This window comes from Talpa europaea (assembly GCF_964194135.1).
Source record: "Talpa europaea genome assembly, chromosome: 8".
Classification (NCBI taxonomy): domain Eukaryota; kingdom Metazoa; phylum Chordata; class Mammalia; order Eulipotyphla; family Talpidae; genus Talpa; species Talpa europaea.
In genome coordinates, this window is record NC_140075.1 from 31,800,111 (window position 1) to 31,816,283 (window position 16,173).

The following is a 16,173-nucleotide window of genomic DNA, read 5'->3' on the forward strand; positions in this document are numbered from 1 at the left end:
CAATCCGAGGAGCCCTTGCTGCATGCGGGCGCTGGGGAAACCTCCCCCGCCATTGCATCACTCCTGCCAGGTTTGCTACAGAGGTGGAGCCGAACCAATCAGCCGGCGCGCTGGGCGGGGCCAGGCCGCTCAGTTACCCAATCAGAGCGCGGCGAGATGAACCAGGCAGGAAAGGCCCAAGTTGATTGGCCAAAAAGGGCTTCGCCCCGCCTCCATCACCGCGGCAGCTGGCTCCGGGGGGTGGGGCCTCCCGGCCGGAGGGTTTAAAGGGCGTCTAGGCGGGGGCCGCTCAGCTGGAGCGACCGAGGGTGCCAGGCCAGGTGTGCGCGTCCGCCGGCCCTTCCGCGCCCGCGCCGGAGACCAGCCCCGGAGGCCGCCCGGGCCCGTCCCTGTGCCCGGCACCATGAAGCAGGAGCCTCGGAACACGCCACCCGCCTCCCCGGCCGCCTCGCCCCCTGCATCGCCGACCTCAGCGGACACCGCGCCGCGCCCCCAGGGCCGCGGCGACCCCCAAGCGCTGTGGATCTTCGGGTATGGCTCCCTGGTGTGGAGGCCCGACTTCAGCTACAGTGACAGCCGCGTGGGCTTCGTGCGCGGCTACAGCCGCCGCTTCTGGCAGGGAGACACCTTCCACCGGGGCAGCGACAAGATGGTGAGCACCAGCCCGTGCCCGGAGAGGGGCGCTGGGGGTGGGAGGGGGCCCCGGGGGTGGGAGGGGGCCCCGGGGGTGGGGGGGGGCCCCGGGGGTGGGAGGGGGCCCCGGGGGTGGGAGGGGGCCCCGGGGGTGGGGGGGGGCCCCGGGGGTGGGAGGGGGCCCCGGGGGTGGGGTGCTGCCGCCTCTCAGGGCCCGTGGGCGCCCTGCTGGTGGGGGAAATGTGTAAACCTGTGCCAGGGACGTCTGACCTGTGTCTGTGCCCGGTGGATGGCCGTGTGATGTGGAGGCCGAGCTAGTGGATGGCTGTGCTGATTGATGACGGTCTCTGCCAGTCTGAGCCGCTGGCATGTGTGTTTCTGCGCGTGGGCACATCCCTGTCGCGCCTTGCTCCTCTGGCCTGCAGGCTTGATGAGGGTTTCGGCCGGCACTGATGGCAGAGCTGGTTTCTAACTTGTCTCTTTCGAAATCTTTCTTCCCCTTCTCTAGCCTGGCCGTGTGGTGACTCTTCTTGAAGATCATGAGGTAAGTGTCAAGAGAGGTCTGGGGCCCAATAATGGAGGGGAATAGAGAGACTGAACTTGTGGGCCCAAGAATCATATGAGGAATCTTGTGAAAATCCCAATTTTGATATAATAGGATGAGACTGGCATCTGAAACTCATTTGTAACATGCTTACAGATAAGCCCATTGAGTCTCAGACTAGCTTTTGAGTGTGAGTCCTCTTCTCCCCCGGGCTAGACCACCTGTTTACTGTAATTAAAAAGGAGATGAATGGTTTAGTGTATTGTTCCTAGATTGGCTTAGTAGTTCTCCACCCACCTCCCCTATCAGAACAGCCCTAGGGAGGGACCCACAAGGAACTGTTTTGACTGACCCTAACCCATGTTTGCTCCTAGGGCTGCACTTGGGGTGTGGCTTACCAGGTGCGAGGTGAACAGGTGAGCGAGGCCCTGAAGTACCTGAATGTGCGGGAGGCAGTGCTCGGCGGCTATGACACCAAGGAGGTGACTTTCTACCCTCAAGATACCCCTGATCAACCACTGAAGGCATTGGCCTACGTGGCCACGCCACAGAACCCTGGCTACCTGGGCCCTGCCCCCGAGGAGGCCATTGCTACACAGATCCTGGCCTGCCGAGGCTTCGCAGGCCACAACCTTGAGTACTTGCTGCGCCTGGCAGACTTCATGCAGCTCTGTGGGCCCCAGGCCCAGGACGAGCACCTGGCAGCCATCGTGGATGCTGTGGGCACCATGTTGCCCTGCTTTTGCCCCACCGAGCAGGCTCTGGCACTTGTCTGAGGGTCTGAGCCCCTGCCGGAGTGTCCATGTGGAACATTGGGGCCAGGTTCCCACTCTCGTGCACATAGACTTAATACGGTTAGAGCCCACGGAGGACACTATGGGTGGCCAGGAGCTTCTCTCCTTTAGCCCCTGTCATTCTGCCAGCCTCCAGCTCTTTTGCCTGAAACTGACTTACTTACTTGAAACTTTATTTATTGCACCATGTTGGTGTGGTGGGCAGGGTTGGGGGCCTGCCCTGGACGCAGGGGCCTGCTGAGCAGTGCCCCACCCTAGGTGCCTGGTGCTTGACCAGATTCCCCCCTAGTGCTGCTACTAACCCCACACCACCCAGACCTCCACTTTCCCAGGGAACCTCCAAGAACCTTGATTCTCCTGCCCGCCCCCACCCCCCATTCCCTAGCCTCGTGATACCACCTGCCAAAGGTCTCAGCCCATTGGTAAAGGATAGCAGGGGACCCTATAAGAACTGAGGCCCCCACCATCCCTGCTCATGCCTTAGGTCCCTAGGGAAGAACTGGACCTGAAGCCCAGCCTGGGCCTCATACCCATTTGGCTTTGTTTCCCTACTCCTCTGTCTGTCCACTTGTCTGTTTGGGTCATTCCTATATGTTGGTCCATTCCTGGGAAGTTTATCACTGTAGGCGCAGGCTCCTTCCCAGTGTGTCCCGTACCATTATCCATAAATTGATCTTTTCTTATCTGTGCTGTGCTGGAATGTGGTTCTTTCTTCAGATGGGGTTGGGGTGAGTGAGGTGGTGAAGCTGATGAGGCCCTAGAGCCCTCCTTCCTTGGGAAGGGGGCACTAAACAAGACTCACAGGTGCTGCCACCCCATGGGCACCATTCATAGCACATCCAAATAATGCCCTAGTCATGCAGAATTAGCCCCCAGTGGCTCTACCTGGGAAGCTGTCTCCTCTCAGCTGCCCCAAGGAGGCTGGCAGCTTGGAACGTGGACCAGGTCTTCCTCCAGTTGCAGAGCCAGCTGCTGCCTCTTCCTGATGGCCAGGCTGGACTCTTGGCTTCCTGCTGCAGGAGCATGTGGCCTCGGGTGTGGTAGTGGCTGCACACAACAAACACTTGATGAAGCTCGTGGCCCTTTAACTTCTAAGGTCAAGGTGCTCATGGTTGCCTCCTGAGGCTCCTGTTGGGGTGATGTGGGCTGTGCCTTCTCTGTTACTGACCTGCCAGGACTCCCCCCTGCTAGGATGAGTTGCTGAGGTACCCTCTGGGTGGCTGCTCCTTTTCCCTGGGGCTATCTCTGGTTATGTCTCTGCTCTCTGCCCTGAGACCCTGGCCCCAGGGGCAAATCCTAGCCTCTGGGATCTCAACCTAGTCCTGGGCTCCTCAACTAGGAGTGATACCTCCGTGGGTTCAACCAGTCCCTGAATCTGCCGAATGGGTGCAGGTCCCAGATGACAGGCTTTAGCAGCAGAGTCTGGCTCAAAACCAGCCCCTCCCGTCACTAGCCAAGTGCCTCCTCTGAACATCAGTGGGCTGAGGGGGGACAATACCCAAAGGAAGCTGCTGCATGGTAGATACTGCTGCTGCTCTGTGGCTGATGCCCTGGATTGGTCTGGGTGTCCCCAGCAGGGTCAGCCCCCACCAAGTTGTGCCTGGGGAGAGTGCTCATGGCTAGTGGGTGTGCCCATGCCTTAGGCTCATGTCTTGGCAATTGACAGAGCGTGGTGTTCAGCCAGGTTCTTCTGGGAACTTGGTTAGGGCATCTGCCCTCAACAGGAGGGGCAGTGGGGGGGCAGGGAGCCCTGGCAGGTAGCTTCATGTACCAGAGCAGGTGATTCGTCTGGGCGCTTGAGCAGAGCCCTGCTGAATATGGTTGCTGAGCTGGGGTAGGTAGTGCTGTTTGCCAGCTGCACATGGGGTCACACTTCTGTTAGCCATTCACCTTTGTAATAAGCTCCTTACCTGGCAGGCACCATAGTAGGCGCTTGGGATACAGCAGTGAAGAAATCCTTCTCAAGGAATTCGGACCTAGAAACCATGGTGACCGTTTAGCTGGAAATGTGTGCTGAAGGGAGACTGGGGCATTCGGCACACAGGAAGGGCCCTGCCCCACACGGTGGTCAGGGAAGGTTTTCAGTGGGAGGCAAGGACAAGGCTGAGCCCCAGAGGCTGAGACTGACGGGCACAAGAGGCAGGGAGTAGCAGGTACCTGAGGAGGAAGCAAGGTCAGGTCATCTAGCCCAGAGTGACTTGTGGGAGGGGACATGAGGCTGGCCAGGTGACAGGATGGCATCCTGCTGGCAGACTGGGTGAGCTGTGTTGTGCTGAAGAGGTGGCATTCCTCCTAGGTTGGTGCAGGGCTTCCCTTGTATCCCGAGCTTAAAAGGAACACTAGCTGCTGCTGTGTCTGATGGGAAGAGAAAGGCCTCGATGGGCGAGGGCGAGGTGGAGATAACTTGGGCAGAGGTGGGGCAGTGGGACTAGATGGATTGGGAGCAGTTGAGGGGGTGAGGTCAGTGGGGTTTAGTGTGGCTGGTTGAAGAGAGTGAGGGAGAAGACACAGGGCCAGGGCCTGGGCTGCCTGGTTAATTTGGAGTTGGAAAGGGTGAGTGTGGGTATCTGCCCCGTTACTGCGTGAGTTGGTGTCTGGATGTGAGGCTGCAACATCCATGTAGATGCTCAGGGGGCGTTTGGATGTTTGTTTAAATCTCAGAAGAGCAGCTGGGGCTGGCGTTAGAGATTTGGGGTTCTCACATAAAGGTAGAACTTGAGACCCTGGGAGTGCAGAGTAAAGAGACCAGGACCTCGGCCCAGCCCTGAGGTCCCCAGCATGAGTGGTCTGAGCAAGGCAAGAAGAGTCAGGAACAGGCGAGTAGGAGGTAGGAGGGAACCAGCAGACGGGGTGTCCAGACAGCCACGGTCCTGTTGCCAGGATGTCAGGGAAAATGTGGAAGGGGGTGCTGTTGGATGAAATCCGGGGGTCCTCTGTGGCCCAGAACAACTTGGAGCGGTGGCAGGAAGCCACAGGACTGGGCTGAGGAGGCGGAGTGAGGGCAGTAGATGGCTTTCAGGGAGTTTGGCTGCTAAAAAGAGGGACAGAAGCAGATAACTGAGGCTATGGGGGGCGCACCAGGGGCCTCAGGACTCCTTTACAAGTTAAAAATCATTGCGGCCCCTAGGAGCTTTTATTCATGTGAGATAGCTATCGATATATGCCATAAAAAATTAAAATAATAATGGTACTTCATTACAAAATTTTTTTTAAAGTGGAAAAGTTTTACATATTTATTAAAAATAAGCCCATGACATCCTAATATATTTTGAAAGAAAATGCATTTTCAAAAGCAAACACATTTAGTGAAAAGAGAGGCATCGTTTTATATCCTCACTGTCTGATGGAATGAAAGCAGCTGGATTCTTGTCTGCAAATTCACAACCACGGAGTCTCCGGAAAATTCCTCCTCTGTACACTCATGAGGAAATGGGAGTAAAAGGACAAATAATTTCTTTTTCTTTTTTTTTTTTTTTTTTTGTGGGACCCTCGCCGGTGGCCAGGGATCGAACCGGTGCCACAGAGGCTGCGGGCAGCCTCGCAGCCCAGTGCTCAACCGCTGCGCCACCAGGGGAGGCCCGACAAATAATTTCTTAATATTATTATGAAAATAGTTCTGGCATTGCAGACTCCCTGAGAGGGACCCCTGGGCTATTTTTTTTAGGGCTTCTGCTGTAGGAACATCAACATTTTTTTTTTCTTTTTTCCTTGGGAGGGGCTTGAGCAGGGTGGTAGGTGGTTGCTCAACCTTAGGAGGCAGCATGAAGGAATTTCAGAGCTAGCAGGGACTTCAGGAGTCTCTGGTCCTGTCCCTCTCCCGAGGATTTCCCTCTGGAGAGCGGGAGGAGGTAGGAAGGACCAGCCGATTGGCTGACTGTTTACTGAGTCTACAGCAGACTCCAGCTGTGGGACACAGAACCTCCCTCACATCTGGAGTGGGGTAACAGCAACTCCGGGACTAGGGATGGGGCGCAGGTGGTCAGGTCTGTGTGGGCCTTAAAGAAGCTGTAGGTAGCTACCAGGTGGGGGGGCATCAGGAGTTTGGGGATGGTGCCAGCCAAGGAGGGAGGCACACAGACAGCTGGGCAAATGGCTGCGTGGTGGAAGCTCTGGTGTGCTGGGGGCAAGGCTGAAAGCTGCTTTGGTATTGGAGGAAGTGTTGGCCTTTATCTTGGAGGGAAGTTGAATTCTGTGGTGATTTTTTTTGTTTTGTTTTTCATGTGTTTTTCCTCCCACAAAAGGGTTTTTGTTTGTTTTTGCTCTTTTTGTTTTGTCTTCTTGTCAAGCAGACAAGTCCTGTGTGCAGGTCTGGGTTTGAACAGGCTGGGCCGAGGCTGGGGACGGATGAATGGAAAGCGGGGAGACCTGGTAGGTGCCTGTGGTGACTTTCCAGGGAGTGCTGGGAGCAAGGGCGCTGAGCTGCAGCCAAGAACCAGGATTTTGGGGATGCCTTCTGGCAGCATGTTGGAAGTGGGGGCGAACGGGAGGGAAGAGCCTGGGCGTACCAGGGTTCTGTCAAGAAAGGGCTTAGACTGTCAAAGAGACATGGGTGAACCCCAATCTGCCCTCCAAACTCACTTTAGGCCTGGCAGGCTCTTATGGGGTTCTCCTGGTCTGGGTTTCAGAAAGGACCACACTCCTCCGGGGGCTGTATTTCCCCTGAAGACTGGCCACCTCAGGGCCAGCGATTAGAGTGGGAGAAGACCCTGTCTTCCAGGCCTGGCTCTGAGGACGGTCCCAGTGCACGAGGATGGGGGCGGCACTTCATTGTCCCTGGTGGGGTTAGAGGAGGCCGTGGTCCTGGGAGGAGTAGAGTGTCCCTTGAGGGTCAGGACAGCAGCACAAGGGCCAGCCAGCCTCCTTTGACATAACCCAGTATGCCCAGGTCAGGCCTGTTTTACTCTGGGTGTCTTAGAATAATTGTTGTTTTTACTCTCAAAAGCACCGGCTTGGATAGTAAGTGGCATGGGGGTTGTGGAGATGGGAACAGAGTGGCCTGCTTCATCAGGGGGGCTGGAGGCGCTCAGAGGGGTTGACCAGAACCCCCTGATCATGCTGCCCTCCTCTAGAGATCCCTAGACCCTGACTCCCAGCCCAGAGGAGGGAAGACCCTCTCTTGCCCTTTCTGATTACCTGCAGACACCCCACAGGCCTGCCCTTCCTTGGCCAGGCCTGCGCCTACTTAGGGCATTTACTTGGGTTGGAGGGAGAGGCCACGCCTGGGAGGCCCAGCTGCTCGGCAGGACACCAACCCTTCCCCTCTAGGTGGGACAGTAACCACCTGAACCCTCTTTTACATGCCAGTCTGGCCTCCTCCCTCACATCTCCACATGTTCTGATGTTGCACTAAGGATTTCCTGTATCTGCTTTCTCTCCCTGATGATTGTCATGCGCTCTTGTCCTCAATTTCGAGCCTTTTCTGTATATCTTCCACAGACCTTAAAAGGCAACTCTGACATGCCCCCCCCCCCCACCATTCTTGACAGACTCCAAGGTTGCCTCTTTTGTTTGGTCACTAGTTTTCTTCAGTTGCACTATTTCTTATGGAGGGAATGTTGGTTTACAGTATTGTCTATGCTCTAGGGGTCTAGGCTCCCCCCAACATTCTTCCTGGCCTCAGAATAAACTTCCCCGCGGGCCTGGACCCTGCTCACCCTTTTACCCTCAGTGCCCCTCAGACGCTGCCACCTCAACAACCTGGCATCCACGCTGCCTGGGTCTCCCCCCTCCCCAAGCTGTTTCTGGCTATCGAGACTCTGTTTCCCCTGCTTCCCCTACCCGGCAGCTTTGCCCAACCCTCTTCAATCCTTGCAGATTCACCCAGTGTCCTGCTTCCAGAAGTTGCTGGAGACCCTGGCTGGCTGGTGCCCCTGCTGTGCCCCACCCGCCTCCATTTTGTGCCCGGCTCCTTATATTGTGTAATCTGCTTACAGGTCTGTTCCCACTAAACCGAACACCCCTGAGGGCGGGAACTTCATGTACCCCAGCACATAGCCCACATCTGGGCCCCGCAGGAGCTGAGGGGCCCTATGGGGACTGGGATTTAAGGAGACGCCCTTCTGAATACAAAGTCACACGTTCCCTTGGCGGGAAAGACCCTGCGAAAACCGCAGTCATTGCCAAGGGAGGAGGCCAGGCCGTCTCTGGGCTAATATTCAAGCTGAATGTTTATGTGCACAGCCTGGGAATGTGCAACCAGAAGCCGCAGGGGCAAGGGCAGGCCGGGCAGGCAAGGGCAGCCTACCATGTGCCAACTGGGGCAGCGCTGACCCACGCAACCTGGGCTGGCCTCTCTCGTCTCAACTTGGTCTGTACAAGGCTGAGCCCTAAACACACACCAGGCGGGGCTACCCCCGACAAGGTGTGAGGGGAGGGGGCACGGGATCCTACTCTTGCTAGTCTTCTCCCTTCCGGGTGTCAAGCTGGGAGGCATGTACCTTCCTCATGGGTAGTGCTCCCACCCTACGGTTTCTCGCCCCATCCTGGTAGGAGAGGGAGCTTGGCCTGCCAGACACGACCTGAGAGTGTTGGTGACTGAGGGGGGAAGGGAACAGTAATGACTCCATCTATAGCTTCCTCCTACTGCAGTCAAGGCCTCCAGCCAGGCACAGACCCTCCTGGGCCAGTCATGCCTGTGCCGCCAGGCCAGGAGGGTGACAGCAGATGGGGAGTGTCAGATGTGCTGGTGGCCTGGTTGGGGGTGATGATGTGTCCAAGGTGGGGGGAACTGACGAGGAGTTGCTCACATGGGGTGTCTGAGTCATCTCCACAGGAGGAGAGACCCTTACCCATGGGAGTTTCCACTGAAAGGAGATGAAGTTCCCATTCACAAACCACTCGCAGCCCTGAGGAGTGTGACACTGAGCAGGGGAGCTGCTCTGACAGAACCTGGGTGTCTGGGGCAGGCAGTGAGCCTTCTTAACCCTCCTGCACCCTTGTTTCCTCTCCTGAAAGTCTCTTCCCTGCCAGTTCTGGACTGGTCAACTCATTCCTCAATCTTTAGTCCTCACTTGGGATGTCACCTTCCTCAGGAAGCCTTCCCTGAACCTGCTATACCCCCATAACCAAAGTCTGACTTTAGGCCTTTACTATAGATCTGACACCTGTTTTTTTCCTTATGCAGCTTTAATAGCACCGTGATCCTAGTCGGCCTCCCAGCAGGCTGCGCCTCCCAGCACCTAGCAGGCGCTCACATCATGATGGTTGAACGGACGCCCAGTCACTCAGCAAGAGGCAGGCGCTGGTGAGAAGACGGGCTCTGGGAAGGGCACTCTGAGCTGTCCCTGCGCAAGAGTTACGTGCAGCAGAGAGAGGTGGGCTTTGCGGGGGTGCAGGGGAGGCGTCAGACCTAGCATGACCACCCCCACCCCATATCTGCCAGGGTCATCTGCTCTGGGCAGGGCATTGAAGTGCCCTTCCGATGCAAAGAAGGAACACTGTCTTGGGGTCCGGAGGTTCTGGCCTGTTTTTTTTTTTTTTGTTATTTATTTTTTTAATTGGGGTAACATTGGGATCCCCCCATTTGGTATCACCATCATAGTGCACCCATCACCAAATCACCCATATTCCTTCCCTTTGTCCTTACCCCTCCTCCACTCCTACCCTCTTTATTTATTTATTTATTTATTTATATATTTATTTTTTCCTACCCTCTTTATTTTTTAAAATAAAACCTTTTGGGCCTCCCTGGTGGTGCAAGGGGTTACGCACTGCACTATGAAGCAATCTGCAGCCTCTGTAGCACAAGTTTGATCCCCGGCCTTCCAGGGAGCAACCACATGGCTCAGCAGACCTCTCCCGCCTCGCTGCTGCTCCCCTCAGCAGTGCTTTTGGTCCATCTGCCTGTTCTACTCCCACTTCTGTCTCTGGTGAGTCCTCTCACCCTCCGCACCTCTGGCCTGTACCCCAGCTCTTGTATGCATAAATAAATATATCTTTAAAATAAAATAAAACCTTTTTTTTTTTTTTTTAAAGAGAAGTCTGTGCCTTTGCTGGCTGAGCAGCTGGCTGAGCAACTACCTGAGCAAGGTGAAGCAGAAGGAGCCGAGTAATTGGAGGCAGAGTTGCAGGCCGCCCGGCGTGCTTCAGGGAGTTTCTGCACCCAGCCCAGACCGGGTGGGTTTATCATCAGCTCAGGCAGCTTGAAAGAGAACCTTGGAGCCCTTGGCATCATCCCCACAGGTTGGGGGAAAAAGCCGTCAGGGAGACAGCAGCTTGGGCGCCCCACCCCCACCCCCAGCCTCCGCCGCCCCTATATGCTCCGTCTCCCCGCCCAGGCGCGCCACTCACGCACGCCCACAGGTGCCGCCGTCAGACGCGTCAGGCGTGCGTGTAAGACCACAGGTGTGAATCATAGATGCTAATGGTGGGACCGCGGAAAAATCCTGGTAACTTCCATTCACCCTTCAAGGAGAGAGAACACGCCCAGGCGGCTGACCCCTCAGGCTCGGTTTACGCCTGGTTGAAGGTTTTGCAGCTGTCTTTACCACCTGGTCTTCCTGGGGGTGGCTTCTTGGTGACCCAGGTGCCTCAGCAGGGTGTGCCCCATCATGCCCACCCCTCTCCCCACCCCCCAGTCCCCAGCAGCTGGTCAAGGTCCTCCCCCAGGAAGGTTACTTCTTCTGCTCCATTCTCGCCATCTTGTCAAGTCTTGGGAAAGGCCTGGCCTGGGTTTTTAGCTGTGTGTCTTAGAAGGTGTTTGCTTCTCTCTGAGCTTCTGTCTCCTCAAATGTAAACCACAGAAATCAGTTCCCATCCCGTTCCAGTGGCCCCTCTTTTTCAGGAGAGATGCAGGCTTGGGGGCAGAGAGGCTGGGCTGGATAGTCAGGAATCCCCAGGTTGTGTAATATCTCTGAGCTGCATGTTTTCAGCTGTAAAGCAGGACTGGTAAGTGGATCTACCTCTCAGCGTCTTGGGGTTTGCTGGGCCACCAAGTGAAAATGTTGGGTATCAACATTATTTCTCCATCAATACCTCAGTAGTTATGGGGTTATCTCTGACCTCACAGGTGTGTAAGCCCCATCGGGGCCTGAGCTGGCACCTCCCTGTCGTTGCTGTGTGCTTGGTACCCAGCACAGAGTCTTATTCCAGGGCCTCACACAGTATTTGCTGGCTAGTCTCCTTGGATGAACGACCACACAAGTGGATGCGTCCCACTCCCTTAGAGCAGGAAGGACAAATCAGGTTGACCTGGGTGGCAGGAGAAAGGGAAAGAAGGAAGTGGAAGAAGCAGGGAGTACTGGGCTCCCAGGCTTGGCCACGTGGGGGAGGGTCGGTAGCAAAAGGCAAGAGGGGAATGACAGAAAAAGAAACCAACTAGGGATAGTGCGATGAGGCTGCTTCACAATCCTGTCTGGGGGGGTGTCACTGGGTGGCCCCTCAGCCCTGAGTCCTCTCCCTTGCAGTGCTCTCCTCACTGCTTTTTTAAAAAAAAGATTTATTTATTTATGCATACAAGAACTGGGATACAGGCCAGAGGTGTGGGGGGTGAAAGGATCCACCAGAGAGAGTGGGGAACAGAGCAGGCAGATTGACCAAAGTACACTGCTGAGGGGAACAGCGGGGAGACAGGAGAGGTCTGCTGCGCCATGTGGGTAGCTCCCTGGCCGGGGAGCAAACTTGTGCTGTCGTGGCTGCACACAGCTTCATAGGTTGCATCTTAACCCCTTGCGCCACCAGGGAGGTCCCTCTCCTCACTTCTTGCAGCCCCTTACTGCCAGCAGGCTGGGGAGAGCAGGGGACGGGTGCTGCAGCCACGCCTTTCTGGTTTGTTTACCAACAGCACAGCCCTCGTGGGTCATGACACAGCCAGCAGCATTTGATCCAGCTAAATATATCTGCTCTGCTGGCCTGGACCACACAGCGGGGCCCCTGGAGTTCAGGACCACCCGCTCATCCCTCGGGTCAAGACTCTGGGCCTCTTCCTGACCCAGAACCCTGTGTCCCCAGGGAGTCAAGGGCCAATTGGGGTCTAAACTAAATGCAATTGTTGCCTGAGCCCAGAGGGACAGTTTCATCTTGGACAGAAGCAGAGGATTTAAGGGGGAAAAACTAATTGTCCAGAAGGACCACAAAATGGCTCATGCCCCATCAATGGCCCCGTCATTCTTGGATGTTTAGGAATAAATACGTATTTACTAATGTTAGGGAAATGTTTTACTCTTTACAGTACTCACTTTACATTGTTATTTGTAATGTTAAGGTGAGTAAAAAACTTAGATACATGGTTTGAATACAATCATGTTTTTATTTATTTTTATATTTATTTATTTCTTGTATTCATGCATACAAGAACTGGGGTACAGGCCAGTTCTTGTGGGAGGGTGAGAGTATTCACCAGAGAAGACAGAGTGGGGAGCAGAACAGGCAGACTGACTGAAACACACTGCTGAGGGGAGCAGCAGGAGAGACAGGAGAGGTCTGCTGCGCCATGTGGGTTGCTCCCTGGCTGTAGAGGCTGCGGATTATTCATAGTGCAGTACTTAACCCTTGCGCCACCAGGAAGGCCCACAAATGTGAGCTTTTTATCTACCATTTTGTATCCTATTTTTCCACCTAAGCTTACACTATAGATACGTTCCAAAGTTATCAAATAGTCTTGAAAGGATGATTTTAATGCCCCCCTAACATGCCTTCATATGGATGTACAAAATTTAATTTTTTCCTATACTGTTTCCGTTTGAGTTTGTATTTGGGTTGTTTGAAATTTTTTGCTAAATTTAATTATGCTCAATCGGGCTTAAGTCAGAAGGAGATATTGGTGAAACACAACAGAGGTCGGGGTCTTAGGGCAAGGCTCAGTCTGGTCTCCTAAGGTTCTCCTTTAGTTTTGCTCTTACCCTTCTCTGTGGCAACCTCCCCCTCCCCTCCCCCCCCCCCCAGGCTGGCTTTTCTGAGTCCCCAGGCAAGAAGCGCTCACAGCTCAAGGGGAGGGTGGATGTGGAAAGAAGGCTCAGGGACTCAATTTTGCTCTGATTGGCTCATTTATGAAAGGATGACCAGTGACTTAAACAAATCTCTGCCTTAGGCTGGTTTCCTAGCCCATCCCTGACCAGGTCTATGGCAAGGGGTGTGTGTGTGGGGGTGGGAGCAGGATGGGGGAGATTATGCCTATCCCTTGCCTGTCAGACAGCGTGGCTTCCAAGAAAAGATGCTAAGCAGACAATCAAAGAATGCCCTGGGCACCTGGTTACTCAGATTGGAGTCTCAGCACCTCTACTTTGGAATTCATTGGAAATGCAGAAATCTTAAGGACATCCTCACATCTACTGAATCAGATTTTGAATTCAATCAGAGTTGCACCCAGGAAATTATGTGCATTCGAGTTGAGATGCCTCCCTGAATTAAACTTGACTATTCCATGAAAATAGATCCCTAAGAGTGGAGTGACTGGGTCAAAGGGCATGGATACTTCTAAAAGTCTTGATACATATTATCAAATTACCCTGTAGAAGGCTCTATCATTTTACATTGCCACCCTGGGATCTGGGTGTATGAGGCCTAAACTTATGCACTTTGAGAAAAATCATCTTTAAGAAAAAGAATACAAAATGAAGTACAGGGCCTCCCTGGTGGCACAAGGGGTTAAGCACCGCCCTGTGAAGCAATCCGCAGCCTCTGCAGCAGGAGTTTGATCCTCAGCCGGCCAGGGAGCTACCCACATGGCACAGCAGACCTCTCCTGTCTCTTCCGCTGCTCCCCTCAGCAGTGTACTTTGGTCGATCTGCCTGTTCTGTTCCCTACTCCGTCTCTGGTGAATCCTTTCACCTGCCCTGTACCTCTGGCCTGCACCCCAGCTCTTGCATGCATAAATAAATAAATCTTAAAAAACAAACAAACACCAGAACATGACTGTCTAGAAGAATACCTAGCTTATCCAGATCTCAGAACTCATGTATGTGGAGGCCAACAGAAGGTCAGAAGGCTTGCCTTGAAACTCCATTTAGTCTTGGAAGACCCCACAATTCCTCCTTCAGAGTACTTTTCATGGGTTCAGAAGTTCTGGACTAGGTAAAATGGTTTCCAAGCCCCCAGAAATTTCGAAAAGGTAACCTAGAAGAGGGGAAGGCTGCCTCATATAGGCACAAAGTCAGGGAGGGGCACAGATCCTAGTCCAAAAACAGACTTAAGAGCTACAAGAATTTGCACTACTGTAGCTGTGGGCATCTTTCCGTGTTTGACAAATTGGAGTCACATTGTAAGGGGCTGAGCCCAGGTGCTCACAGGACCTGCTCCCTCGGGAGAGGTTAAGATCTTCAGCATGGTGCTTAATTAAGCAGCGACAGTCATCAAATCTCTACAAGAAAGTGCTAACCAAGATAAACTCTGGTACTTCAAAGGGCTAAATGTCAAGCTTTCTGAAAGACTTCGCTATTCAGAAAGACTCTGGATTGCAGCGTTTATGTTGACCTTTCCAAATCTATTGGGCTGAGAGTAAACCACGACCCTGGACCAGAACCACCCAGAAATCCATTGGGTTTGATGAGCCTCCCTCCCTACTGTCTTCATGTTCAGACTTCAAGGGTGGAAGGCATGGAGCTGTCTGAGCAGCTGGAAAATGTGAAGGGAGTCCTTTCCCTCTTGTCCGTAGCAGGAAGAGCTGCAGGGAGGCCAGGTTCAGGGCAGGGCTTGTGCTTGGGCACTGGAGGTGGTGGAGGGGTAATGTGCTCTGAGTGTTCGTGGGTATTCTCCTAGGGAGCTGCTATGAGGGATCACGGGACATCACCTAAGCTAGAGAAGGGAGCTTAAACGCCTCATTGTCTCTTGCAACTTTATTTTTTTTTAAAGATTTATTGATGCATACAGGAGCTGGGGTATAGGCCAGCTAGCCAGCCGGGGATTGAACTCGTGCTGCAGAGGCTGCGGATTGCTTCATAGTGCGGTGCTTAACCACTTGCACCACCAGGGAGGCCTGTTTCCTGCAACTTTAAACCTGAGTCCTTGCTTCCTTCTTCTCACCACCATTCAGAAACTTTAAATATGATAAACTTCAGAGGCTGCTGTAGCCTCCTCCTTAGTCCAGGTTAGCCCCAGGAAGGCCATCCCTTGGGGCCAGGCTTTCATTCATGAGCTTGGGCCCCAGAATAAGGAAAACATGAGGGGAGCAAAAGGGGATGCAGGAAGTTCTCCTCATTGTGTTCATGCATGAGAGAGTCTCTTGGATTCCTACCTCTGACTGAAATGCTGGAAAGAAAAGAATTTCTTCATGTGGCTTCCAAAAAAGAGACCATTACTGTTCATCTCATATATTCATTTTGTAACAGGGTGGTCCCCAGGAAAAAGGGAAGTTTTAGGTTTCCTGCCCCACCTAAGGGAGGGTGGAGCTGAGCAGGGAGAGAAGAAGCTGCAGAGGAGACTGAGGAAGGAAGGAAGCAGGATGGAGCCAGGAGGAGACCTGGAGGAGGCACATGGAGCCTAGAGACACGTGAAGAAACTGCGCTTGTCTTTTGGTCGTGGACTGGGTGACACAGATGTGGGTGAGACCCATGGGGAGGTGACAATGGCGGCTTTTATCTCAATTTTGATGATGCTTTTTTCCTCCAGGACTTGGATGGTTGTTTCTGATCCTTTTCTGTGGGTCCCCACTGGAAGTGTAACAGGGTGGTCCCCAGGAAAGGGGGAGGTTCCCTGCCCCACCCAAGGGAGGGTGGAACTGAGCAGGAAGAGAAGAAGCGGCAGAAGAGACTGAGGAAGGAAGCAGGATGGAGCCAGACCTGGAGGAGGCGCATGGAGCCTAGAGACACGTGAAGAAACTGCGCTTGTCTTTTGGTCGTGGACTGGGTGACACAGATGTGGGTGAGACCCGTGGGGAGGTGACCATGGCAGCTTTTATCTTGATGTTGATGTTGCTCTTTTCCTTCCGGGCTTGTCCGGTTGTTTGTGACCCTTTTCTGTGGGTCCCCACTGGAAGATGCTTTAGACTTGTGGCAGGCTTTGGGGCCTTGCTCTGCGCCATTCCCATATGGATGGACTTTTACCCACGAGGGGACGGGTAACTTTGGGTGCTTCATTTAGAAACTAGACTCTTTGCCTTACCTGTATTGTTTCCTAGTTTTATTAAAGTTCTTTCCCATTAAAGTCTCCTATGTTTTGTGTTGATGCGGCGGATGGCAGAACCCATTTAGAATAGGCAGGTTTGTGGGGTTTGGGCTGCCCCTCTCCCTGCCCTATAACAGATTGTGCTTTAGACTTGTGGCAGGCTTT

General features: G+C 53.9%; 1 protein-coding gene across 1 annotated transcript; it reads left to right on the forward strand.

Moving 5' to 3' along the window:
• Positions 1–284: 284 nt before the first annotated feature.
• CHAC1 (ChaC glutathione specific gamma-glutamylcyclotransferase 1) lies at positions 285–1,953 on the forward strand (the record flags this gene model as incomplete). The annotated part of the gene is made up of 3 exons (XM_084239714.1): positions 285–652; positions 1,142–1,177; positions 1,552–1,953. Exons 1-3 carry the CDS (start codon positions 404–406, stop codon positions 1,951–1,953), a joined length of 687 nt encoding a protein of 228 aa, XP_084095840.1. The 5' UTR covers positions 285–403.
• Positions 1,954–16,173: the final 14,220 nt, after the last annotated feature.